Consider the following 26,100-nt stretch of genomic DNA (forward strand, 5'->3'; position numbering starts at 1 on the left):
CAGGATGGTGCCTTGCATGTTTTCCTCCACTGTCTGTGTGTGTGTGTGTGTGTGTGTGTGTGTGTGTGTGTGTGTGTGTGTGTGTGTGTGTGTGTGTGTGTGTGTGTGTGTGTGTGTGTGTGTGTGTGTGTGTGTGTGTGTGTGTGTGTGTGTGTGTGTGTGTGTGTGTGTGTGTGTGAATGAGTGTGTGAATGGGTGAAATGTACTGCACACTGTAAGGTTACCATTTAATTTGACTATTTGCCATAGTGAACCCAGTGTTATGAGCATACACAGTAAAATCCACAGTGTTCTCTGTGTTGTTGAGAGTGTACAATTGGATTTTACAGTGTAGTACTGTATCTCATTCATTAGCAGCTTCGTGTACGTATGAGTGAACACTGCTCAGTGCTCTGACCTTGAGTTTGTTCTCCTTCCTGTTGATGATAACAGCAGTGATCTGCTGGTCCATGAAGATGAGGATGGTGCAGAGCAGGGCAGGGATGGCTGCTGCCAGCAGGGTCCACCAGGGGTTGGGACCCAGTGGGGAGATCAGCCAGCCACGGTGCTTTGACGTGGGCTGGAAGGTAATTTATTATAACGATTAGACTGAGGGCATCGCCTCATAAAACACATGAATGTTTTAACGAGGGGGTCAGGAATGGACATCTTATGAACTGCGAGCCAGTGACCTGCTATGCCAATATTAGGAGGGCTACCTTGTCCTTGGGTGAAGCTTATCTGCTGTGTGTGTGTGTGTGTGTGTGTGTGTGTGTGTGTGTGTGTGTGTGTGTGTGTGTGTGTGTGTGTGTGTGTGTGTGTGTGTGTGTGTGTGTGTGTGTGTGTGTGTGTGTGTGTGTGTGTGTGTGGTGGGTTACATAAGTGGTGGAGCTACATTACTATTACTATTGAGGGCAGCCTCCGGGTCCAAGGATACACACACACAAACAAACACATGCACACACACACACATGTCTGTTTTCACACGGGGACAAAGCTCTCTCGCAAACATTTTGTGAAACTTGTCACTACCTCAAAGCGGGTGGGTACGTTGAGTTTGGGAGAGGGAACGCCCACTAGGTAGTCCAACAGAACCATGATGAGGATGGTCAGAAACACAGCAAAGTCACTGATGGCAGAGCGGACCTGGAGGCACAGAAAGCAAACATTGGGAATGAATCACAGGTGGATATGCACTTTAACGTAACACACTCCTAGCTAGCTACATCTCTGATTTTTCAAACCCCTAAGCACATTGGCCATTTAGTGTTTATTCATACAGAAAGAGGCATGTGTCTTCAACACATGATCCAACCCCAAAACCCTTCCCGCTACCAGTTTCTGAAGTTGGACTTAAACAGCTTCCTGGCAAAGTCAAGACACAGTTGAGTGTACCTCTCTACTAGAGTGCACAATCTGAGAATGCGGAGAGCCTCTGTGTACCCTGAGTACCTCCAGCCAAGTATGATTTTGCAAAGCCCGATTCTGAACTCTTTGCAGCCTTTTAGTCTGGTTGTCGGTCAAGGAACTGTGCCAGGCGGCAGCAGAGCCTGCATAGATCGAAACCAGTTCAGGGTCTCAGACCCAAAGTTTCTTCTGGAGACACAGGACAAAAAGCTTCCTGTTGCTTGAGGTCAACATAGTCTGCCGGTCTATAATGACTGAATTCCGAACATTGCTGGCCCACAATAACCTACCTGACCTCGCAGAGACCTGTGCTCTGAGGAGCATTTTAAAAAAAGGAAAAAAGCCAGGGCATGGATTTGACCTCCATATCACAACACACACACACACACACATATATATATATATATATATATATATATATATATATATATATATATATATATATATATATATATATATATATATATATATATATATATATATATATATATATATATATATATATATACATACATATACATATACATATACATATACATATACATATATATATATATATATATATATATATATATATATATATATATATATATATATATATATATCACTTCTAATACAGCTGAAACGTTCAAACATTTAACAAAAACTCAATGAATCTTCAAACATTAACCGTAGAATACAGACCTTGGTGGGGAAGTAGCGTTTGGTCTTAAACTGCTTGAAGAAGGCGGAGAGGAAGAAGGTGGTGAAGAAGAGGATAACAGACCAAAAGAGAACATCAGGGATGTAAGGACCTTCAGGGCCACAAGCCGGCCCCAAAAACTCTCCACCTCGCAATTTACACTCCTAGAATACACAGGGAGAAAAGCAGGGAGGTTTAAGACCGAGAGAGAGCAATCATTCAACTGGTGGTGTTTAATATGATAGGAAATAAAATAATAATAATTTACATAGCACATTTCATACATAGAATATAGCTCAAAGTGCAGCACAAGGACAGATACACACATACAAAGATGACTGAAAACTATATATCAAAACTACAAAATATAATTTATGGCTCCATTTTATTTTCCCCATGGCTTCTATCCATAGGAGGGTGCCTATGTATGTATAAGGCACAGGGCAAAACATAATGTAGTCACATGCAATTAAATGATATCCTTGTATGCACTCTGCAGCAAGTTCATGTTATACCTCAACACCTAACTGATTCCAGGTTATGTCATCAGGGCTGAGATCAGTGTTGTTCCAGATCTGGTGGGCCTCAGCCGTAGTATTGGCTGGCGGAGAACACACGCACCTGGGACCAAGTACAGACGAGATTAATTACAGTGTCGGGACGAGTACAATAGTGTCATACTATTACTACTACCACCACCACCCATATTTCCCCTACCAGTGAATAGTACAACATGGGACACCTTCACTGGAGTAGTCAGTAGCCACCCAGCACCACTGAATTTTTGTCTTGTTCAATTATACACACTTGTTAACTGAAACAATAAGATTGTGGGTTTAACATCTGCTATCTGGTTTAGTCTAGTCTTAACTTATAGGGTTATGCACTGTTGTACTCTACTAATGTAAATTACTGCATGTCCATTTATTTTCCCTTTGTTAAGTGCCTCTGGTTTTGTATTGTATGCCAAAGTAAGCACTGTGTACATGCTAAGTGAGTTTTATTGACACCTCATTGACAAATTCATCTATAATTTGTTTGGATTGTTCTAGTGACACATGCTTTAAATACATGCATTTCAAATGCCATTCAAAAATAATAAATAAAACAAACACACATCCCTGGGCTCTCCTTACGTGTAGGAAGTGAGGTTGTCCAGTTGGTTGTTCATGTTAATGGGGAAGTCATGTCCCAAGTGGACAAGTTTCTCCAGAGCTTCGTAGATGAAGATGATGCAGATGAGGCAAGCAAAAGCCTCTTCAGTGAAGCGGGTGATATAGCAGACCAGGGAGCTGGCATCTGTAGCAACCAGTATGAGGCAGAGGAAGGCAGTCCACAGACCAATACTGGTCCTCAGAGACAGGTAGCACAAGCCGTAGTCACTGTTGAAAAGCACAGAAGGATGGATCAGACGCAGCAGTAGAACTACATGTACGTAGAATTAATTTCAGAAAGAATGACTACTTGGCCTGCATGATATTGATTAAATAAGACAGTGTCTAATTATGGCATGGCCTCTCTGTCCAATCGTGAACTATCGATAGTTCTAAACACTATGGGTGCAGTTTGTTAACAAAGCCACACATATCTCAATGTGGTGTTCAGTGGTGAAGCCGCACAGGTTGGCTGCTTGTGTGAATGTCCTACAGGTTCCTCCCCTAAAGTGTACCTGTCGTACACTTCAGGTACACTTCAGGACAGAAACCGTAGTTAAGGAGATGGTCTAGAACAGCTTTCTAATAAAAATGTTATAGTCTAATAGTGTAAAATGTAGACATGCTTTAGAAAAAGTCCCAGAATAAAAGGTTCAGTCACAATATTCTCAAATATTAGAGATCATTACATAATTATGTAGTAGCTTTGGGGGAGGGTTTATCAATTGAATATTCCACTATGATCAAACCATGCACCGATCCAAACTGGACCTCTGGACCGCATATGAACACAACTCTACAAGCATATGAAGAAGGAGCCGTTGACCCCAGAGGTCAAATGCCCCAAACAGCTCTGTTTACACACACCCTGCAGTCTACGTGCCCCGCACGCACACACACGTGCACGCACAGATATACTGATGTGCACGGACATACACACAGAGTTTCCTAGACCCACTGGCTAGGATTGACAATGTTGCTGACATGGAACCATGATATCAGGACACAAACTTGGGACAAATTTAACTGGAAATAATGCCATAATTTGCAGTCTGTGACAGTTAGCTGTCACAGGGAGAGCTCTGCTTCCAACCAAATGGCCTGCGACCTATGACCTTGAGATCATCGATCCTCAAGCACTCCTCAAAGAATTGAGGCAGAGTTCGTTTCATACGTTCATAGTTAATTATCCATATTAAACAAGAGGTTATTACGTGTCCTACTGTGTAAGCTTGCTGTTATATTTGTAACATTCAAGTATGATTAAGTACAACTGTTTATCATACTTTCACTTATGCATGAAGGTACATTTATATTGTCATTTGATTATTATTATTCATTATTCATTATATTTCCAATATATTTCCAATATTCTTTTTAAATAGGAACCAGATGCGTGACACTAAGTTACAATGGGAGAATATCGATAATATAATGAACTAGAAAATGTGCTCCTCTGAGCACAAGTCTCCGCCAGCAGACCTGTGCTATTTTAATAGCATGGGTCGTCTTGGTAGAACGGGTCGTCTTGGTAGAATGCGCGTGGTTTTTGGTGTTCTGCAGGGGCGACTGAATATGTAGTGTCTGCATCTAAAAAAAAATCTCCTTGAAGCAATATGTCATATGGGAGTCCTCGTAATTGACTGGTTTGTTCAAATGCTTGTCTGTCTTCTTCATCTTCATTGTCTTGAACAGTTTCAGCAGTTGATTGGTGTGTTTGATCTATGTCAGTTTTCTCTAGTGCTACATAATGTATTTGATCAAGGTGGCCAATTGTTATAGTATTAAGACTTCGGCCTTGTTGTGGGATCAATTCAACTCTAGTCCTCTTCTGTGTTACTGTTGTAGATGAGTATGCTTTGGCCTTCTGCGCCTTTGTTTGACCAATGTTACACACACATACGCACGAGGGACACACACACGCACGGACGGGTGATTTGGACTAGAAGATACTGTTCCAATCAAGACTGATTGATCCTGTCTTACCTCGCTTCAAAAACGTAAACGGCTTTTTGAAGTGACACACCTATTTATAGGATTGTATTTCGTCATGCGTCCCTCTAGCCAATCAGAGACATTGATGTCAACATATTGACACGTATTAAGACTTCGGCTTTGTTGTGGGATCATTTCAACTCTAGTCCTCTTCTGTGTTACAATTGTGGATGAGTATGCTTTCTTAGCTTTGGCCTTCTGCGCCTTTGCTTGACCAATGTTAGGTGTTCTCAGAGGGAAACACACACGCACAGACGGGTGATTTGGACTTACTGAAGGTACTGTTCCAATCAAGTCTGATTGATCCTGTTTTACCTCACTTCAAAAAGTAAGGGCTTTTTGAAGTGACACACCTATTTATAGAATTTTATTTCGTCACGCGTCCCTCTAGCCAATCAGAGGCATTGGTGTCAACAAATTGACACGTGTCACGTGGAGCTTGCCCAATGTTAGCTTGGCTAACAATGTTTGCTCACACACGGCGGGACGAAGCGAAAACATATTCTCCACCTTCGGCGGAGACAATAAATCCTTGTAAGAGAATCAACTTTAGGTTGAGTTAATTAGTTGATGTTGTGGGCTCAGATTTCTCTTCTCCCCCCCTTTCTTTCTAAACATACCTTCCTGTGTTTCAGCCAATGACAGGGAGAGGATTGAGTTTCACATGGTATTTAGGATGGAGAATAAAAGACCATCTCTTCATGACCAATATTCAGTCCAGTCTAGGTCTCGTCTTGTCTGGTCTTATCTATGTTATCCTCCCCTTCTCTTGTCTTAGTGTCAGTTAGGTGTATTCTTGTTTTGTTTAATTTGAATGGGAACTACAAGATTCATTGACATTTTCAAGTCATTAAATATTGCGTTCATCTACTGCAAAAGAATCAAAGTTGTGCCTTTCAACACAACAGTGGAAAGTCGAAAGTGGACAGAAGAAAGCGAAAGTGGACAGAAGAAAGTGGACAGTGGAAAGTCGAAAGTTTGAAAGTGGAAAGTCGAGAGAGAAAGTATCACCTACAATCTCTCTTTCGTGAAGAATATAGACTCTAAAGAAGAATAAAAGACGGCTGTTGTTAACAGTGAAGACTTGCTGACACTTAAGGAGTGTCGAAGAAAGCCAGGCACGCAGGCAGTGAGGCAGGCGACAAATACCAACAGCCCCAGAACGCTACTTGAGAAGTGACCCCGGTCAATCACAGGTCTGTTCCCATCATCTGATGTGCAACGGCAATAGGATTGTATGTGTATTAGGCTTGTTTTCATCAACTTATTGACAGGGCTCTTTAATTACTGTCTTTATTTCTTTTCAGCCCTCACCTACCTTCCCCTCTTTCTATCTCTTTCTGTCTAGGAGCTCACAACAATTAGTATACCATTTTTAGCACATAAAGTTCTAATCAGGGACCACAGCAGAAATTACATCTTGTACGGCTGTATTGGAACATTAATATTTCCTATGGCTTATGCCTTTGAGTTAATAAACTTCCTTGATTAGAAATAAAACTTGTTTGTCTTTTGTATATTGTTGGATGATCTATGACCCTGCCTTAGCCAAGAATTCAAAATCCTTCAGAGTTTATGAGACTGATCTGTATTAAAAACAGGTAAACTGGTGATATATAATTTCATTGATATTCATGACATTTAATGATAATTAATCACTAAATTACCCCCATACACACTACAATTATATACAATATAAGATTACAATTAAAGAGTGGAAGAAACAAAGCCAAAGCACCCATAACAGATGAGGCAATAGATGTCTCTACTGTGTTGTGAAACCCTTCTCACAAAGGCAAAGAGACCGCACATTCTGCATTGAAATTAAGTTATCATGTACACATAGCACTATCAGATAACTATGTTAATGGATAAAAAAACATACAGACCTCAGCACACAGTAAACGAGTAAAGGTCAAGAGTGGACCTGGATTAAGGGTAATGTTGATTTTGGAACATGAACAGAGGTTAACAACCAGATGAATATCAGGCCAATGTCTGTGCATAGACCACTATAAAAAGCTTGCTGCATCTCTCCCTGTCTACCCCACCAGAGTACTGACTGAGACCATGGCAGTGCGTCTCCCCCTACTGTCGTTGTTGGCCCTGGCCAGCCTTGTGCTGTACACCTCAGCCAAGCCCACCGAAGGAGAAATGGAGAAAGAGTTAATGAAGATTCAGACCGCCATGAAGGAACTGAGAATGGAGAGGCTGGGTGAGCTAAAATAAGACCCATCCTGCGGCGGAAATTCTGTTTTCAGCTCCACCCAGCAGATTGCTGCCCAATTGGTCAGACTTGAGCGCAGGGAGGAGCAGTTAGGAGTTAAGTGTCTTGCTCAGGGGCACCTCAACACATTGCAAGGGCCAGGAATCGAACTTGGGACCTTCCCTTTCCCAGGTGGTCTTTACCCATTCAGTTGTGGGCGTCCCCTTAAGGACAGGTTCCTTGTCTAAGGGAAAGCATCCGTTTTTCAGTAAATGTGGACTATGTACTATCTCCAATTTATAGCGGGTAAAGAATAGAGACTTTGGTCTGAACAAGGGTTTGTTAATTACCAGAATGATAAAGTGAAACAAACATTTGGTTGGTAGCTGGTAATACATGCTTTGGCTCTGCTGTAACTAGACTGCAGAAGCATCTCTAGTCATCAAAATCAATGTTGCCTTACAGAATGATACATTTTCTCTCAGGCATACAGGATATCCATTTCAAAGAAACTACAGCCCTGTCATGTTTTTAAAAAGCACTTACCTACGTACCTCTGCAGTACCGTGTTGCTTTTTTGTTGCTGCATTCATTATCTGGACACTGTGGCTTTGAACCTTGCACTGATTGCTATTGGATGCCTTCAAAGCTGGTGTTCTAGGAATTCAACATTCTATTGCTTTTGTCATTCTACTGCTGCTGTTGCTTTACTCACTGTAAAGTCCAGTCTGGAAAATATTGTCAGCTGAAAATACAAATGTCTTATTGTTGTACTAAACTATAGTCTCATTGGTTTCACTGGATAAGAGTACCGTAGTCTTTCTACTCTGGTGGGAGCTCTAATACTATAGTACAGACATAATGATGTATTTGCAATTTCCCTCAGAAAAACATAAATTGTCTTTCCATGTTTACAGCCATGAAAGAGCGCTTGGAGTTTGCTGAGAAGGAATTGACTGCAATCAAAGGTGAGAGCTTTAATTAACCACCAGACTCATAGGGACAAATGGAGGTGTACTTATTAAACATGAAAGTACCTATCTAAGGCCACTAATTGAAGTTTTGTACTGGTTTGTTGTTACTTTAGGAGATTATTGATTCACATGTCATCCATTTAGCTCATTCTCAGAGCAAAATGCACAAATCATCATTTAGAACTCCAGATTCAATAAGGCACTGTTCTGCTCACACAGAAATTAAGGTGGCATTTGCAGTGTCACTGGGAGGAAATGGACTACAGAAGACCACAACTGGAAACAAAGATCTCATCTACAGAGATATCCTGACCAATGTGGGCAATGCATACAATTCTGAGACAGGTGGGGCTAATACACTAACTTTCTACACAGTAATGATCCATTAAATAAATTCAAGTAATTAGATGTTGGTGACAGATTGGAAAGTCTATTTAGTCAACAATTCCCATCCTATGTTTAACACAGAAGAGCAATGCATGTTTAAACACTGCTGTAATGCCAGATATGTACTGTACTTATGTTTCAGTAAATCATTCATAGTGGCTGAGAACGTACCCTAAAAAACAACTCATTAGCTATTAAAAAGCAATATTCATCAACTTAGTCCAATGAAGCCTGAAATTCTCACACACACACACTAGGCCTGACCTCTAGTAGTCGAATAGTCGACTAATTAGTCGAGGGGTGTCTGAGTCGACTGCCAATCTCTTAGTAGAATCATACTTTTTTTTAATAATTTTTTTCGACTGAGAGATTGGCCTAGTTTGTTGTATTAATTAACTAATAGTTTGCCAAAAATAGGATATACATCATGATTTTTTGGGAGAAACCAATAGTATATGTTATATCAGACACTAAGCACCCCTACAGCCCAAATGGAATGTTCCTCTATTGCACAACATATTTTTTGTATGATTTGACTGAGAGATTGGCAGTCGAATCAGACTGATTCAACTGCCAATCTCAGTCGAATCATGCAAAAAAAAAAATATATATATATATTTATATTGTTCTTTTTTCTTTTTTTTTTTGCATTAGTCGACTGCCAGTCGACTATTGGCAATTAGTCGCCAATCAGATTCAACTATACAAATCCTTAGTCGGGGACAGGCCTAACACACACACACACACACACACGAGAAATGATTCCTTCCACTTTCTTAAAAACACTACCATCCATCTCCTCTCAGGTGAGTTCACAGCTCCGGTTCGTGGGGTCTACTACGTCCGTTTCACCATTAACGGCCCTACTGACATGCCCATCAGCGGCGTGCTCTACAAAAACGACATGGAGATCCAGCTGATCGCCCACGAGCAGCCGTCTGGCGAGGGCAGCGACACGGCCTCCAACGGTGCTACCCTTCTGCTGGAGAAGGGAGACCGCCTGAAGATGGTTCTCTGGCACAACACCCAGATCTGGGACAACAGCAACCACCACAGCACCTTCAGCGGCTTCCTGCTCTTCTCCATGTAAGGACCTTGCCTTCCTTCTTTTACATGTTTAATTTAGCCATTTCGACTGTAAAATATAGGATTTACTAAAAAAGCATAAAGGAAGACTAGTTGCAAAGTTGGACATAAATGGCATGACCTGGACAGGTTTGCCCAAAACCGCATGAGATTGAAGACATTAGACATTCAAATAAGTCAGTTCCAAAGCTACTGATTCATTGTGGCTAGGTTAGTAGCTGTACCCTACATGGTAGGGTACTTGTAGGATAGGGTACTGCAATGTAATGCCACCAAGTACTTAGTAGATGGGTTACATGGAGTCAGTATCATGTTAGCCCATCCACTATGCACAGAACATGGAAGAATGAGCCGATTCTAAATCAGTAGCCTGCATACCGGTACAACCAAACAAGCAAGTACTTGATCAAATCCAAATCCAAATCAAATCAATTTTTCTCATTCTGATGAAGGCCAGTGAATGAGTCTAACCCAGGTGAGGAGATGACAGGCACCATGGCAGAGCTGAAGCAGCTTCAGACCACCATGGCCCAGCTAAAGACCGACAATCTGGGTAAGATGACCACAGTTAAATGTTCAGTAATCATTTCCAGGGCCTAAGCGACACATCGTACTAAAGGACTATGGTTTATCAATTGTGTGCAGATATGCAAGAGAGACTGGAGGCTACAGAGAACACGCTGAAGGCTTACAAAGGTCAGTTACCTCCGCTACACGACACACACAAATACACACATTCCCTCTACACAATTTTTTTTAATGTCATATAGAAAGGGAATGTATTCATGTGTATTGCTCAATATGTAGGAATTTATGAGGGATAACATTAGATATATATACTGTATGTGTGATTTTAAGTAAAGTCATTTCTATCTTTCCTTTGTAATTATTAATTTGATATCACAGGTCCATCTTTAAACTCACTGCTCCAAGTAGGATGGGTAAATGAAGAGGACAAATATCACGCATGTGCAAATATACAGTGACAGAAAATGCCCCACTCTCAGAGTTAAAGTAACACTCCGGATTTTGCAGAGCATCAGTTTGTTCTTATATTGGGATGACATTTTATTTCACATATTTGACAGACGTGCCAAAGCTGAAGGTGGCATTTTCAGCATCACTTGGAGGTGATGGACTCCAAAAGACGACATCGGGCAACAAAGATCTCATCTACAGAGATGTCCTGACCAATGTGGGCAATGCATACAATTCTAAGACAGGTGGGGTGAATACGCTAACTTTCTACAAAAATAATGATCCATTAAATAAACTCAGGTAATTAGATGTTGGTGACGGATTGGAAAGTCTATTTAGTCAACAATTCAGATCCCATGTTTAACACAGAAGAGCGATGCACGTTTAAACACTTATGGTATTTCATTCTATCACTTTTACAATTGCCCGTTAACAACTATTTACACGCATAGATCAGTCTGCCTCTTGTTAAAAACCACACGCCTTCTGTCGTCTCCTCTCCTCCCCTCCTCTCAGGTGAGTTCACAGCTCCGGTTCGTGGGGTCTACTACGTCCGTTTCACAGTAAACGGCCCTACAGACTTCACCATAAGCGGCGTGCTCTACAAAAACAACATTGAACAGCTGATCGTCCACGAGCAGCCGTCTGGCGAGGGCAGCGACACGGGCTCCAATGGCGCCGCCCTGCTGCTGGAGGAGGGAGACAGGCTGAGCATGAAGCTCTGGCACAACACACAGATCTGGGACAACAGCAGCCACCACAGCACCTTCAGCGCCTTCCTGCTCTTCCCCATAACGAGGGGCGAGGAGACAAGGGGAGATTTGGCGGAGCGGTAAAAGGCTGTAGAGGGAATATTAAGCTATGCACAGACATACTGTGTAGAAAGGATACCTCATGCAGTACATGCCCAAAGACTGATGCTTGCTCAAGCTTGCCCTGGATGCAGCATGAGTGTTCATTTAATTCTGAGTGTAAAAATGTAGCCAAATGAACCCATAAGGGTTCACTCTCAGAGTTGCAATGGATAAATTAACACTGAGGGTTTTACTGTGTAGACTCAGTGACACCATTTCCACCACTTACAACCAGCTGTGTGTCATGTAAGGATGCACCATTAAAACAAATACATAAACACAGCGTTCTGAGTCTTCTGTGTTGCTGATATTTTATCAAAACATTACCTGTGATCTCAACACAAAAAAGCTCAGCACAAACTACAGTACAAATGTGAAGAGTCTCATTTGTTCACTCGTCTCTGGTATATTATTATTGTTTTGTAAACGAGCTGTCTTCAGCAGCAAGATTTCAACTTTAATTGAACACCTAAAGGACTTCACGTCGGTTCCTTCCTACCAATGACACAGTTTTGGGAGCAAGTCAAGAAAAAATTTGTCATTGATTTACACATGCCAATAAATATTGACAAAATAACTTATCTATCTCGAATTGCATAGTTGGTGTAGGCTATACAGACCTATAAGATGTTTTGGAAAAATGTGCCATTGCACTGCACATCATGAGACGATGACATCATAGGCTATTAAAAATCTATGTATTACATACATAAAATGAATTAAAACAATTCTGGCAATCGGTTATAGCCAATACATACTGTATACTGTATACTGTACACACACCACATGCAAACAAGGAACTGGGTGTCAAATTGACTTGGAGATAAGATATGTTAATTTTAACCAGCAGGGGGCAGTATAACACCACTAGTGCAGCAAGAGTATTCAGTTCTTCAAAACCATTTTGAATTAAAATTCTCTGGGCTGGACACAAGCCCTTTTTACTTGAATCATTTATATCCTTCTGCATTACAACATTACTGGACAAAGAGATAGTTGCGATTTTCATCCACTATTGGCAAAGCACATTTCCAGCAGCCCTACAACATATTGATCATCATACAATAATCCACGTTCATGGCTACCATGTACAGGTACAGCCACCAGCCTGCTACCATTAGCCACTAAAGAGCTCCACTAGAGGAGCAACAGCTAAACTGCACTGTGATAGGAGGCAGCCTAGATTGTGGACTGGACTCACCAGCAGAACTTGAAGAGGATCTTCTCAAACACCAACACTGGACCGGTGCTTCCGAGGATGGTGAGTGGCTGGCCAGCAAACAAGGAGTACGCTACACCCGTCATAGATGCCCCAAACAGTGACTCTATAGCACTCTGAGTGAGAGGAGGAGTGGACTTGTTATGGTGAAAAAGCTTAAAATGTCAAAACACGCCAACTTAAAACCTTAGAGCAGTGGTTCTCAAAGTGGGGTCCTTGTAGGGGATCCAGGGGGTCCCCAGAAAAATGTGTTAATAATATAGCATCAAAATCATTTGAACCAGTTTAACCCTATATACATCGGCAATTTAAAAATAGACATGCTCACAACGCGCCGCGATCTGCCGCCAAATACATATTCATTTGGGGTTCCTCGACATGAAATGGTTTGAGAATCACTGCCTTAAAGTGTATGGATTTGCAGTTTTCTTTCAAGATCAGAGTCAATTTAAAATACCAGATAAACATGTAGTAGGAATCTGTTTTGTTGACATTCTTTCTCAGTACATAAATGGACATAAGTACTGTTAACTGTATGTCCATAAAACTGACAGCAGATGAGCTCTTACTATATTTCCTTTGGTGGCCTCCCCTAACAGCCCTCCAAAGGTGATGACAGGAGACATGCAGGCGCAGTAAAGGAATAGGACAGACGCCAGACACTGAAGACTGAGTGCATCTTTTATGTCACTCAGCAGGAAAGGGACCTTCCTCTTTACGTCATTCACCAAACCACCAAATATCCTGAGAGAGATCGAGTTAAACAAAGAGATAGACAACATCCAATAGCGTTGGTTATCATTTAGTCACAGGTGCTCGTTAATACTTTTCATTGGTTCAATATTCATGAAACTCAGACACCACTTTCACTTTCATGTTTCAGAAGTAGCAAAAATAGCCGCTCTACAAGCTTGTGCGACGAAGTACGGCATTCATTTACGAGAAAAACATACAACGCTGAAATATGGAAATACAAGTGAGAAACAAAGCAGGTGCACTTCCTCTGGATGCCTTTTTGTTAGGCAGTGGGTGCTCAGCTATAGAAACAACTAGTTCAAAAGACCAAAGTGGTAAAAGCGGCACTCCAAAAACAATAAGTGCAAGACAGGCTCAGATGCACATTCTTTTATTGAGAACGCCAACGCGTTTCGGAAATGCAAGGTTTCTGCCCCGACAACGACGATTTACAGTATATATACTGTGTGCATGTTTTTGTGTGCGTGTGTAATGTCACACCTCCCAGTTCTCTGGAGCTCTGGTCCTGCATGGTCCTCAAACTCCTTGATGCTGTCAGATGGGCAGGCGGAGCCGTTGGGGAGGGCCGGTATCTTCCTTTTCTCCTGCAGGAAGCAGAACACAATCAAAATGAGGAGACACCCGTTTCTTTTTTGTATTCTTTCTTTGAACAAGCCTACAGACTTCACACCTGCGAGGGGACACTCTTGGGGGGCTCGATGCGGATGGTGGGGTCCCACTCCCCCGGGGGCAGCACAGTCACCTGGTCCAGGAACTCATCGATGCCAGACAGAAGGTCAATCCGGTCCTTGGCCTTGTAGGCCACGTCGTGGAAGATCTACCAACGGACAGATGCACAAAAAATATACTATCACCAGGGACAAACATTCATTCATACTGGACCAACAAGTGAAAACATAAACAGTTTAGGTACTGTATATTCATTTTGGAAAATTTTCCAATCTCTGATTGATTAAACTTTAAATTCAAAAAAATAGGTGACTGTGTTGACTGTCCTCTAAAATGCTATGTTATGAATTATAAGAAAAGGAGTAGCAAGGTTATGATGTGATTCATAAGAAAAGGAGTTGCTAGGTTATGATGTGATTTATAAGAAAAGGAGTAGCTAGGTTATGATGTGATTCATAAGAAAATGAGTTGCTAGGTTATGATGTGATTTATAAGAAAAGGAGTAGCTACTAGGTTATGATATGATTTATAAGAAAAGGAGTAGCTAGGTTATGATGTGATTTATAAGAAAAGGAGTAGCTAGGTGATGATATATAAGAAAAGGAGTAACTAGGTTATGATATGATTTATAAGAAAAGGAGTAGCTACTAGGTTATGATATGATATATAAGAAAAGGAGTAACTAGGCTATGATATGATTTATAAGAAAAGGAGTAGCTAGGTGATGATATATAAGAAAACGAGTAGCTAGGTTATGACATGATTTATAAGAAAAGGAGTAGCTAGGTTATGATGTGATTTATAAGAAACGGAGTAGCTAGGTTATGACATGATTTATAAGAAAAGGAGTAGCTAGGTTATGATATGATTTATAAGAAAAGGAGTAGCTAGCCAACAACCTCAGTCATGTTCAGAGGTGAGTTTTCAAATGGTCAAGAACATCATTGTAATCAAATCATGTAATCAAATCATGTAATCAAATGACTGTACAATTAAAATCATATTGTTTTCCTTTCATTATAAAATAAAAATCAGTGATAGTTTATCCATTTGTAACTGATAGTGTACAACCACTGAGATCGTACAACCAAATGGACCCTTGTGGTTACATTTGTACACTCTCCTTGTGGTTTTACATTGTGGACAGCACAATAGCACAGGCTGTCCCTTGAGGCAGCTGTGACATCCTCTGTGGTCTAACCTCATCTGTCATGAGAGTAGAGATGGAGCGGCCAATCTCGTGGTACTGGGGCCCCTTCCCAAACGGTCCCAGCAACAGGAACAGAAACCTGGGGTCACACAGAAGGTCCAAATGTACCATGAACATACCATGTAAACAGTATACCATGTACACAGTAAAATCCAAAAAAATAAGTGAGAGTCTACCACACACACACACACACACACACACACACATATATGAGGTGCTACCTGGTGGGAACAGGGACCTCAGTGAGGCCGGTGAGGAGCACAGCGGGAGCCAGCCTAACGAAGGCTATGATTGGTCGATCCAGGAAGTCCACCTCCCCTACCAGGACGTTGGAGGCCTCAGCTCCTGGAGGGATCTTCTTCATGAAGTTCATGTCCACCTGCAGCAGACAAACCGTTACAGATGATACCAACTCATCTTTACATTACCAGGACCGCAAGACAAACTATTTGTTTCCAAAGTCACAAAAGCGGTGGTTCTCAAACTTTCACATTTCAAGGACCCCAATATCTCTGAGAGTGTACAAATGGGTCTATTTGGTTCCATTTGTACACTCTAAGAGTTACAGACTTGTAACAGACCATTTGGAACCCTGATGAACCACCCTGATGGTCCTTTCACCCCACGTTGAGAACCACTGCACTAAAGTAAATGTATTGGATATGAGGCCGATACTGTGCTATATCAGAATCAAAATCACATCACTGGATTACAGGTGTAAAAGAGTGGGTGGCATGCTTTTGTCTGCAAGATCTCAATATTTGCAGTTACAACCAGAAAGAGTCAGAATAGAGAACGAAAGCATAGAGAAGGGGCAAAGAACATGTCAATAACAGGAAGGCACAGTCAAATCAAATATACAATGAACAATACACATAATAGGGTATTATTTAATTGTAGTGCAAACGTTCCTCTATACACAAATGTGATTTTAATGCAAAGATGTAGCTTATAAAGTCTTGCTTATTAATGGATCAGATAATTACTCTTCATTGGCCGGAAGTAAATTATACAAATCAGAGTATTTCTACACAAAAAGCAAGTCAAACTGTTGACATTCCACTATCTCCAAATGTCGTTAATAGATACAGCATACCTATAATATAATATAAAACTGGTCCTTTTTGCTGTGCAGTCATAACCTTAAAATGTCTAGAAAAAGCTTATAAGATGAAGAGAAGTACAGAATGTCTCATGGAATATCGAGTTTCCCACGGTATCAACTGACCAAATAATTTCACGGGGGACCAACTAAAAGATATAATCCTTGTAAAGTTGTCAGTTCACATGATTAAGGGACAAAGATATGGGAATTAATGCTTAATGCGCTATATTATGTCAGGGGTTATGATGTCATGATGTTATACCCTGCTCAGTTTCAGGGCACCCAAAGACTAGTCAGACACCATCAATATCAAATAACACAGCAATTCTAAAACATCAGCCTGACAACAAGAGCTGCTTATAAGGAAAACAAGCTCTTAGAAATGACTAAAACAATGACATATGTACAGGATGCCAATTTCTTGGGGAGGCTGGTAAGATTGTATACCCGAACAGCCATTTTGGCAGTTGGCAGATAAGCAATCGTTTGGGCATGTCAGCCTATTCTAAATAAGTAAAGCATGTGTTGTTGCCCTGGTGTCTGTAGTGTGTTGCGACCTCTGATCATCACTGCCCATTGAGAGGTCCATGGGAAAAGCAGGTGTGGAAAGATCAAAATGGCTCCATGCCGAGTGCCGAGTGGATTTGACACTGGCTTGATGACAGTAGATAGGACTTTGTGAGCAGTCATTAGTGTACAACTACATAGCATACAGTCCATATATATCAATAACACTAATCTCTTTAAGTAGCTTGCTTCAGTATAAATCAGGTCTTACGGCCAGGCTGCTGTTACTACAGACTGTATTTTAAAACCACACACATACTACTGTACCTGGGAGTACACATTTTACTTTTTGAACTGAGATTAACCGAGAAGCAATAGCATAAAATGTAAGAACTATAATACCTTGAAAACACCCATGGGATCATGGTTTCACATTGCATAAAACCACAGCTTTGTACAGTAGCAAAACAGCAATTACAACACAGCACAATACAGCTTCCTATTATGGGACATGATGGGATCAGCAGCTTAATACTCTATCATCTGGCACCACCTCCCAAGCTGTCATGGAGCCTACTTTCGCATTTCCAATATGTAATTTCCTTGAGTCAAAGTTGGTACAGTATGTATGGTGTGAGGAAGGTGCACATTCCTCTCGCTCATTTGATCACATTTATCTGAGCCGTGAACTTGTGATGTTTGAGAAAAGATTTCCCACAAATGTTCAGTCTATTTGCCCTTCTGTAGGGGGGCTTTAATTACCTGACCTGGCTACCCGACCCTTTAAAAAGCAGGAGTGCACCATCCTTCCCTCCCACTCACACTACCAACCATTTTCAAGTATGACATAAGCAACAAAACAAAATCACTGTCATCACTAAATAATATCCTCATCAAGGTCACATGTTCACTCAAAAGGAAAGACGCACTCACAATATTAACATCACAGACCACAACTGGATCAAGACATTAACGGACACATTAAATTCAGGCACTTCACCACAACGAATCACAACACATTGATTGATCCAGTCAGTGATTGACAGGGGAACAGACTTACAGCAGGCCTTTTGGTGGCCACTCCCAAGGAACCACAATTACAGTGGCAGTCCTGCCGAGAAACAGAACTAGACTTCATCTCCTCTCAACCAGCACAGCCAAAGGGCTCATTTTAAAGCTGTTCAGGTAAATATGGGCAGAGAAAGTGAATGAGAAATGGTATTTTCTCTCCCAACAACGTCTACGATTACTAGTAATACTGCTCTTGAACAGTGAACGCCCGGCCAGCCCCTTCCGCTGTGTCTGTTCAGCGCAGGACTTTGGTTACACTAGGAAGTCCCCAGGTGTGAACACATGAGAATGAGATTGTGTAACCCTCCCTCCACCTACACAGGCTGTACACAGGATGTGTACAACTTGTGTTTATGTGAAATTCCACAGTAAACTCTTTTGGCATCAAGTCTCTGTCTGTTTCACCGCCTAAGGCAGGAGGAGATCAGTGACTCCTGGGTGAATCGGCGTGTCAGTAGATTTTGTTCATCGCTCTAGTCAGTGACATATGATACACACAAATATGTCTTCCTGTAATATTCATGACACTCGAGTAGGCCCTTTACATTGGATTGTGTATTATTTAGCACAGCTACATCCTACCTATTGTCATCACATTTTCATTAGCCAGCAGGTATGCCGGCCTCGTAGCCTGACACTCAGCCTGAATTTTCATTTAGTTTCACTCCATTATTCAGTCTGAAAGCCCTCTGAGTGTAGCAGTTTTTCTGAGATGGGGGCGTGGCCAAAGTGGGACTCTTTGGCGATTAGTTCATACTGGGTTATCTCGATCCCGATTGGGCCGGTTAGATTTTCAACCGTGAAAACCGTGCCTTTCTACAGCGTCACCAGACCCTGAATGCGAGTCTAGCGTTTCAGGGGCTGGAGCTAGGCCGGCCTTGTCATTTTCTGAAAAATGGCTAATATATACTTTGTCGTACAACCATGTGGCTTGCTGAATATAAAAGTGAATAACTACAGCAAGCAACACAATCCTAAATAGCTTTCTAACTATGTCATTTAGGATCTTATGTACAGTAAACAATAGTAAGCATCTTAAGAATTTATTTTCAATCCAAATTCGAAATATTATAATATACTGGCAAAAATAACTGGCAATCTAACAACACATGCAAAGAAGTACAACGGAGGCTTAGAAGAAGCTGAAAGTGCTTTTACCTTGCTGAAGTCTACAGTGCTGTTTTCCCTGCTGCCACCATGACCATTGCCTCCATTGATGCGGCTTTCGCTGGGTTTGCTGTTCTCCAGGTTCCCAGGGGCTGACTGAGGAGATGCCAACAGACCTGGGAATACGGGTCATTGTGTTAATGGTAGCATCAAACACCTGTTTCGTGATCATCAAGTACAGTATGACTTATTGACAACCGATAACATGGTTTTACAGATTCATATCACAGAAAAAAGAGGCAAGTCATCAATGCCACCTGGGCTGGTTCTCTGTAAAATCCTGAGACTTATTTCAACTCTGAAAGTGTACAAATAGAACAATATGGACCCGTATTCGTATTAACACTGAGGATTTTACTGTGTTGAGCGTTGTTAGTTAAAGGCTTTGATACTACACACTTTCATGTACACAATGCACAACAGTTTTGAAAGAATAAAACGTTTAAAATTAAATACATGTAAAACTGACGGGCCTGCATCATTTGGGTGTGTTATTGTGGAAAAACTATTCGCAATAACTTTTGGTGAAAAAGTTACACAGTATGACTTTAACACACATGTGTACATGTACAAAAACACATGATATGAGTGCAACTTTCCTTGCACTACAAAAAATAAGCCTGTGTGTTAGTTCTTCATAGCATTGCAAGCTAGTTAGCATTTAACACTATTTACTGTTATATTGTAGGCACTGCCAATGTCTTGTCATGTCTAAAATCTATAAAAGATGTGATTGGTTGTTTTTAAGTTTCACCACTGAAATGGGTTTCTGGCTTGGACTGATTGGAGCATTGGTAGTTAGATCATGAAGTGTGAGGTTGTAATAAGATTGGTGGACTGGAGGTCCCAGTGGTTAAACTTGAGAAACCATGGACCCAGTCAGACCCAAAGGAGTACTCTCACTCACATGTTGCCCCAGTGTTCACGTGACCACACAGACAGACGGAACCCTACACCACCTACATCACTAACGCTGATTACGTTGCTCTCATGTTACTGTCTATAAGAGCCAGGCCTTCAAGAGCAAAGGGGAGGACTTTTAAAAGTCACTCACGCTAACCGATGTCTGAGGAGTGTTCTCTGTGAACATGATATCTTTCATCAGCACATGATCATGGCTCTAGTTTAATAATGACCATAACTGGATAGTTAATATTTCCTCAGAAGATATCGCTATCCCAGCCAAAACCCTGATATGTAAACCAAAGTAACTCAGTACGTGTGAGTCATGAGACGAGTCAAGTGATAGTGTGGCACCTTTGGTTAGGCACCTCTAAAAATCAATAATAAATAGAAGGGAATGACCATGCAGGAAATTCTGGAGAGTTAAATTAACTCTCCGGACTTTACTGTGCAGAGATCAGTGTGGGTCAAATGAAACGTCTGCTGATGCTACGAAAACGTGGGCCTAACTCAGAATAGAACAGAACAGAATAGAATAGAAGCGTCAGCAAAAGATTAGATTAGAGAAAGGGGCTTGTGACCACACTCCACAGGAGAGGGAGTTGAGGGACTGAGTGGAACAATCGGCACATGGAGTTGAGGGCGGGTGATGATTTAACGTTCAAGGTTGCCCTTGAGCAAGGCACATAACCCTAATTGATCAGGTGGAGCTTGCTCAGTGGCCATCAGTGGTTGTAATGTGGCTATGCCAGAAAGCTCCCACATGTGAAAGTGTCTAAGTGCATGAATGAGAAACGCGTCTGCACATACTTGAAACTGGATCTGTGTTATTATAGTAGTGGTGCTCACTTCACAGGTGCTTATAAAGCCTTTTTAAAACTATGTCAACTGCGACTAGATGTTAGTAGATGGGAAATGTGAAAGATTGCAATTGGAGCAGGCGATGGTGACTTGATCAGATCATGTCCCTTTGGCAGTGGTTTACCTTTACCAAACTCCACACACACACACACACACACATTCTCTGGCGTTAATGACAGCGACACAACCACTAGCCATGTCAGATTCAACTGGAGCTAAAGTTGTGGAGGGCAAAATACCTTACATTATTGACCACAGATGGAGTATCTTGTTTATTTCTTTACCCACACACACACACAGACACACACACACAAAATGAGTTGATAAACTTGTATTTAGAGCGCTGCAATAAAAGCAAGGATACCATGCTGTGCTATGCGATGTAGGCAGGATATTTGCCTTGCTGAGAAGAGGGAAAGTGGAGATCTAGTCGAGATCTGTCCAGGCGGTCTTCAGACGAGTCAAGCTCTTCCTCCTCTCCCTCAGGGGAGAAAACCACCACATGGGGAATCCTAGTACCTTCACCTTGCTCCAGCCACTCCTCACCCTCCTCAGACAGATTCTCAAGGGTGGAGGAGTGACAGACGCTCAAAAAAGGCGTGTCAACAGTGCGTAGTGGAGGGGAATCATGGAGGCGTCGAGCTAACGGAGGTGTATTCTGGGGCGTGCTGAACGGGGAGGCACCGGGAGAGGAGGTAGGGCTGGTAAGGAGGTGAGCAAGGAGGCCAGCGCCTCCGTACACCGTGGTGGCTCGTGGAAACAGAGGGGGGGTGGCTCGTGGAAACAGAGGGGGGGTGGCGGTGTGGTAGGAAGTGAGAGGACAGGACATTCGTCGGAAGAGAGAGGGACGGGAGGACAAGAGGCCTTCCACTGAAGGGGAGACTGAGGAGAGAGAGAGAGAGAGAAAGGGAGGGAAGAGGGTATAGCATGGAGGACAGAAAAGAGCATCAGGAGAAAAAAGAAATGTGGTTGATCACAAAGAAAACTATTGATTGGTGGAATGATGATCATGCTGTTTTCTCAAAGCACATTTCCCTGACAGGACAACAAAGACTTGAGTTGAAATGTTAGCGGAGGTGTCAAGTATAAGAGGAAAGGGCATAGTTGGTATATTAGTATTGCTGTTATTTTCAGCGAGTGACACGGTCACATGAAAAGTAGAAATAAGGAGTGCAGACGGTGGGTTAGTTAGAAGACAAATTAACACCAAGTCTCACAATGCAACCAGGTCAGTAAGAACATGGCCATTAGGGATTTAGGAATATAGAGCATATTAACAAAAAATATTTTGTCCTAGCTCACGCATGCGTGTGCACACTGTGCACAGACAATTCTGAGTTTGACTACAAGAATTAAGCGAATCATGTCATGCCATGTTTCACGGGCTCTGGATTTCCATACGCTACGGCTGGGTTTCAGATAAGGTTCTCAGAATTAAGTGCAATACATACTCCTTCCGAAGACCAAACTTTTCATCGGAAAGGGAGGCGATATAACTACAAATTGACGTCATTCCGAGCTTCGAAAGGGCGGTCCCAGAACTTTTCCTTGGAACCCGTGGACCTCCAGATGTCCTGACTCACCAAACTATAGTTCGGAAGCCTTTCTGAACCGGGGGATTTTCCGGAGCATGTAACTGTGCTTTACTAACCCCGAGTTGTGGAAAAGCCATTGGAGGAGCAAGCGGTTCTGTTGCTCTGGATTAGTCAAGCTGAGGTGGTGACACTGGAACCAGATGCAATTTAACCACTTAAGCCCAATTTTATACTTTCACAAATGTTCAAAAATAGCTATCTAAGCTTGATGATGTGGGGGGGGGGCTCCTTGCCATTTAAAAAATAAATAAAAACAAATTCCCTAAAGTTTTTGAAAATATTGGAAAATGTTTTACTATAATGACAATCACAAAATAGGACTGGAAGGGTTGATGTGCTTAAAGTACATCTGTAAAAACAATTAAATCAGACTGGAAAAACGTACCTCGCCCTTCAGGGGTGGTCCAGGTTATAACGGAAACAAACTAAACTAAACTAAATCACAGAACTTCACGGATTCTGGTAATGTCCAGGATATGAAAGGTTCTGGGTTTCCCTTTGTGGTACTTGAAAAGAGCCATAACAGTGCTGAATGCCATAATTCCACAGCTAAATGACAGGTTCCAAGCTGCAACTTCAACAAGTTAGGCAGCAAATTAACAAACCGGTTACGATCGGTTACAAGGTTGCACAACGTTAGCAGCAGCAGAGACAGACCTATGCCTTTTAGGTTGCATTACCGTACAAAGAAAGAAAATATTAATTCGTTGTCAATAGACTTGTTTTTTTATAAATCACAGATGATCTCAGATGACACACTCACTAGTCACAAGACATTAGACAGTTATTTACCAAGCTGACTCAACATATTAGCAGACAACAGCCATGGATTAGTTTAGCCTATTAGAATAGGTGCTGACCAAAAGCACTTAATCATTAAAAGAATGTCAATGGTTCTCAAAGTAGGGTCCAGCGACCCTCAGGGTTCCTTGGGGGGGTTCGGATAGACCCAGCCCACTCTGGGGTCTGAACTCACCGAGCCATATGGTGTTCATCAACATCATCCCATAATCCCACCTTACACCTCTTACTGAGAGGTCGGCAAAGGGGTTAGGCATTAGGGATTCAAAGTTAATAATTAAGCCAAGAACTTTCAAGAAACGTCCGTCTTCAATCCAAAAACACATGCCAAAACAACAGGATGTTGGTAGCGACACATGCCAACTGAATGCCATGCATCAATCAGAGTCCTGTTTGTCCTGTCCTGTTGTCTTATCACTGTTACCTCAAACAATAGGCATGTTACCGGTACATGTTTTTTACAGACCCCACACACTTTGGACACTAACTTTGATTGGTTAAGATAATATGGCAGAGGAATGACCGCAGTTGAAGGAAACCCCATGGCATCATTAAAATATAATAGTACACCAAAACATCAATTGTGTGAATTTATCAGTTACTATTTCTGCAGTGCAGTATTTCACACCAATATCTCTCCTACCAAGTACTGATGAGAATGTATTTATATCAGTAATAGTAACGACTCTTCATAGTGACATTACAGTAAAGAGAATGAGAAGAGCTGTGTGGCCTCACCGTTGCGTTCCAGTAAATGGGGGTCAGAGTGTTTCTTGCCTATGTCGGCGAAGGAGCGCACCAATGGGATCCGGTTACTCAACTTCTTCTCATTCTGGTGGTGGTGGCGCTTCAACATGACCTCCTTGACCTTCTCCCTCATCCCCTCCTCTAGCTGGCCAGACGCAAGCATGTTGTCAATCAGCATGTCTGAGGGCACAGGGGTGAGAGACACCTGGGTGAGTGTGTAAAGCCTCATTTACTGTATACATTACTCACTGAAAAGAACAGATTTATTCATTTTGTTTTACTTTTTTCATGGCAACAATTTTGAATTATATTTAATCACATGATTCTCGGGGAAAACAACAAATCACGCTCACACAATGTGGCGCAATGCAACACTTGTGTGTGATTGTGAGCCGTTTGGTGTAGAGCAGGGATTTTCAACTGATTGTGAACCAGGGATCACCACCCTGATTAAGAATCAACCTGGGGTCTTTCTGTACTGTACACACTATATATACTGCCCCCTGCTTTTTTTCCCTATGATGTATGATGGTGTGTAATGTGGTCCCTGACCATGCATTTAGTAATGCAGGAATGGATATTAAAAAAATTCGTTACAGTGCATTAATGAACTGGTGACCTATGATGACGTGTCAATGTTGTCAGTTACTGGGAAGTCGGACATCAAGAACTTCCACAGAAGAGGGAGTTAGAATCTCAAGAAGGGGGAGTCTATACCGGATTGCCTGATTGAGTCATCATCAGTGCATGGGAGTTAACACCACTGGTGTCATCTCCCATGCACTGACCCAGAGTGGTGTTAGCTCTCATGTACTGACTCAGAGTGGTGTTAGCTCTCATGTACTGACTCAGAGTGGTGTTAGCTCTCATGCACTGACTCAAGAGTGGTGTTACAGTAGCTCTCATGCACTGACCCCTGCAGTGCCTGGTTGCAGTACTGACCTGCTATCTCTTCAATGGTGTTGGCTCTCATGTCCAGCATGACAGTACCATTGAGAATACAGCTGCGAAGTTCAAACAGGCTGTGCAAGGACAGCGTAGCCACATAGGGTTTACTCCAGCGCTCACCACAGTCTTCCACGTCCTCCTCAAACTTTAGCCACCTGAAATGCATGCACAAAAGTAAGCCGTTTAAAAACAAGCTACACATGCATCAATATTAGAATTTGATCAATGCCAGATCTTTGGGTCTGATACCAATCTCGATATTGGAGAGTCCCAGCTCAGCAATTAACGATGTTTTGACCGATAGTGTCAGAAAGTGTAACATTTTGTAATCAATTTGAAAAACTGATTTGATTAAAGTTCCCATTTGAGAACATTTAACTGATAAGCAAACAAAAATAAAAACAATAAATATATTTATTAGTACATATATAAAACTTCTCATATGTAAAGAACATTGAACTTTAATTATACAATGAACAAGCAAGTAAATATAAAATATATAAACTGAACTTTATTTTTATTTAATTACTTAAGAGATAAGAACTTTACATAGCCAATCTACAAACTCCCCACAAGCTTTTCATTTTTTAATGTTTTGAAATTTTCCAGCCAGAATGACATACCCAAAATAGGTACACCAGGTTGAAAGTGGTTAAAAGTTGTGACACATCGCCTACATGATGATATGTTGTTAAAAAAGTCAAATAATGGCAGATATATTGGTCGGGCTTTAATCAATATCTACATACTAATACAAACAGATTCTGGCCTGGTACCAGAATATCAAAATTACTAGGTATTTTTCTGCTTTTGCCAAACATAAAAGAATATTTTATTTT

At 41.6% G+C, this 26,100-nt stretch overlaps 2 protein-coding genes across 3 annotated transcripts in view; one reads left to right on the plus strand and one right to left on the minus strand.

Annotated features, from left to right (window-relative positions):
* The window catches only part of LOC308081599 (sodium bicarbonate cotransporter 3-like), a 49,247-nt gene that overhangs the window by 7,788 nt on the left and 15,359 nt on the right, over positions 1-26,100 (minus strand). For both annotated transcript variants that reach the window (XM_080457963.1, XM_080457962.1), the window contains exons 5-18: positions 25,256-25,416; positions 24,305-24,493; positions 19,398-19,522; positions 15,778-15,935; positions 15,548-15,635; positions 14,348-14,494; positions 14,158-14,261; positions 13,491-13,665; positions 12,904-13,037; positions 3,205-3,450; positions 2,584-2,689; positions 2,071-2,232; positions 1,012-1,125; positions 398-559 (exon numbers count right to left, since the gene is read on the minus strand). In XM_080457963.1, coding sequence (XP_080314089.1) covers positions 398-559; positions 1,012-1,125; positions 2,071-2,232; positions 2,584-2,689; positions 3,205-3,450; positions 12,904-13,037; positions 13,491-13,665; positions 14,158-14,261; positions 14,348-14,494; positions 15,548-15,635; positions 15,778-15,935; positions 19,398-19,522; positions 24,305-24,493; positions 25,256-25,416 — 2,071 coding nt within the window. The remainder of the gene's footprint in view (positions 1-397; positions 560-1,011; positions 1,126-2,070; positions 2,233-2,583; positions 2,690-3,204; positions 3,451-12,903; positions 13,038-13,490; positions 13,666-14,157; positions 14,262-14,347; positions 14,495-15,547; positions 15,636-15,777; positions 15,936-19,397; positions 19,523-24,304; positions 24,494-25,255; positions 25,417-26,100) is intronic.
* On the plus strand, positions 8,492-11,797 carry LOC308081598 (complement C1q tumor necrosis factor-related protein 4-like). Its single transcript, XM_080457961.1, has 6 exons — positions 8,492-8,742; positions 9,591-9,870; positions 10,323-10,423; positions 10,516-10,566; positions 10,959-11,093; positions 11,365-11,797. The coding sequence occupies exons 1-6, from the start codon at positions 8,559-8,561 to the stop codon at positions 11,682-11,684; spliced, it is 1,071 nt and encodes a 356-aa protein (XP_080314087.1). The 5' UTR covers positions 8,492-8,558; the 3' UTR covers positions 11,685-11,797.

The sequence above is a fragment of the Gymnoscopelus braueri genome (assembly GCF_963280865.1).
Source record: "Gymnoscopelus braueri genome assembly, contig: SCAFFOLD_200, whole genome shotgun sequence".
Classification (NCBI taxonomy): Eukaryota; Metazoa; Chordata; class Actinopteri; order Myctophiformes; family Myctophidae; genus Gymnoscopelus; species Gymnoscopelus braueri.

What these genes read in the sequence shown, in the direction of transcription:
- LOC308081598 (XM_080457961.1), top strand. Translation starts at nt 8,559, where the DNA reads ATGCACAAATCATCATTTAGAACTCCAGATTCAATAAGGCACTGTTCT. An exon ending in GGCTTCCTGCTCTTCTCCAT is followed by an intron (nt 9,871 to 10,322) that starts GTAAGGACCTTG and finishes ATTCTGATGAAG; the next exon opens with GCCAGTGAATGAGTCTAACC. An exon ending in CACGCTGAAGGCTTACAAAG is followed by an intron (nt 10,567 to 10,958) that starts GTCAGTTACCTC and finishes CATATTTGACAG; the next exon opens with ACGTGCCAAAGCTGAAGGTG.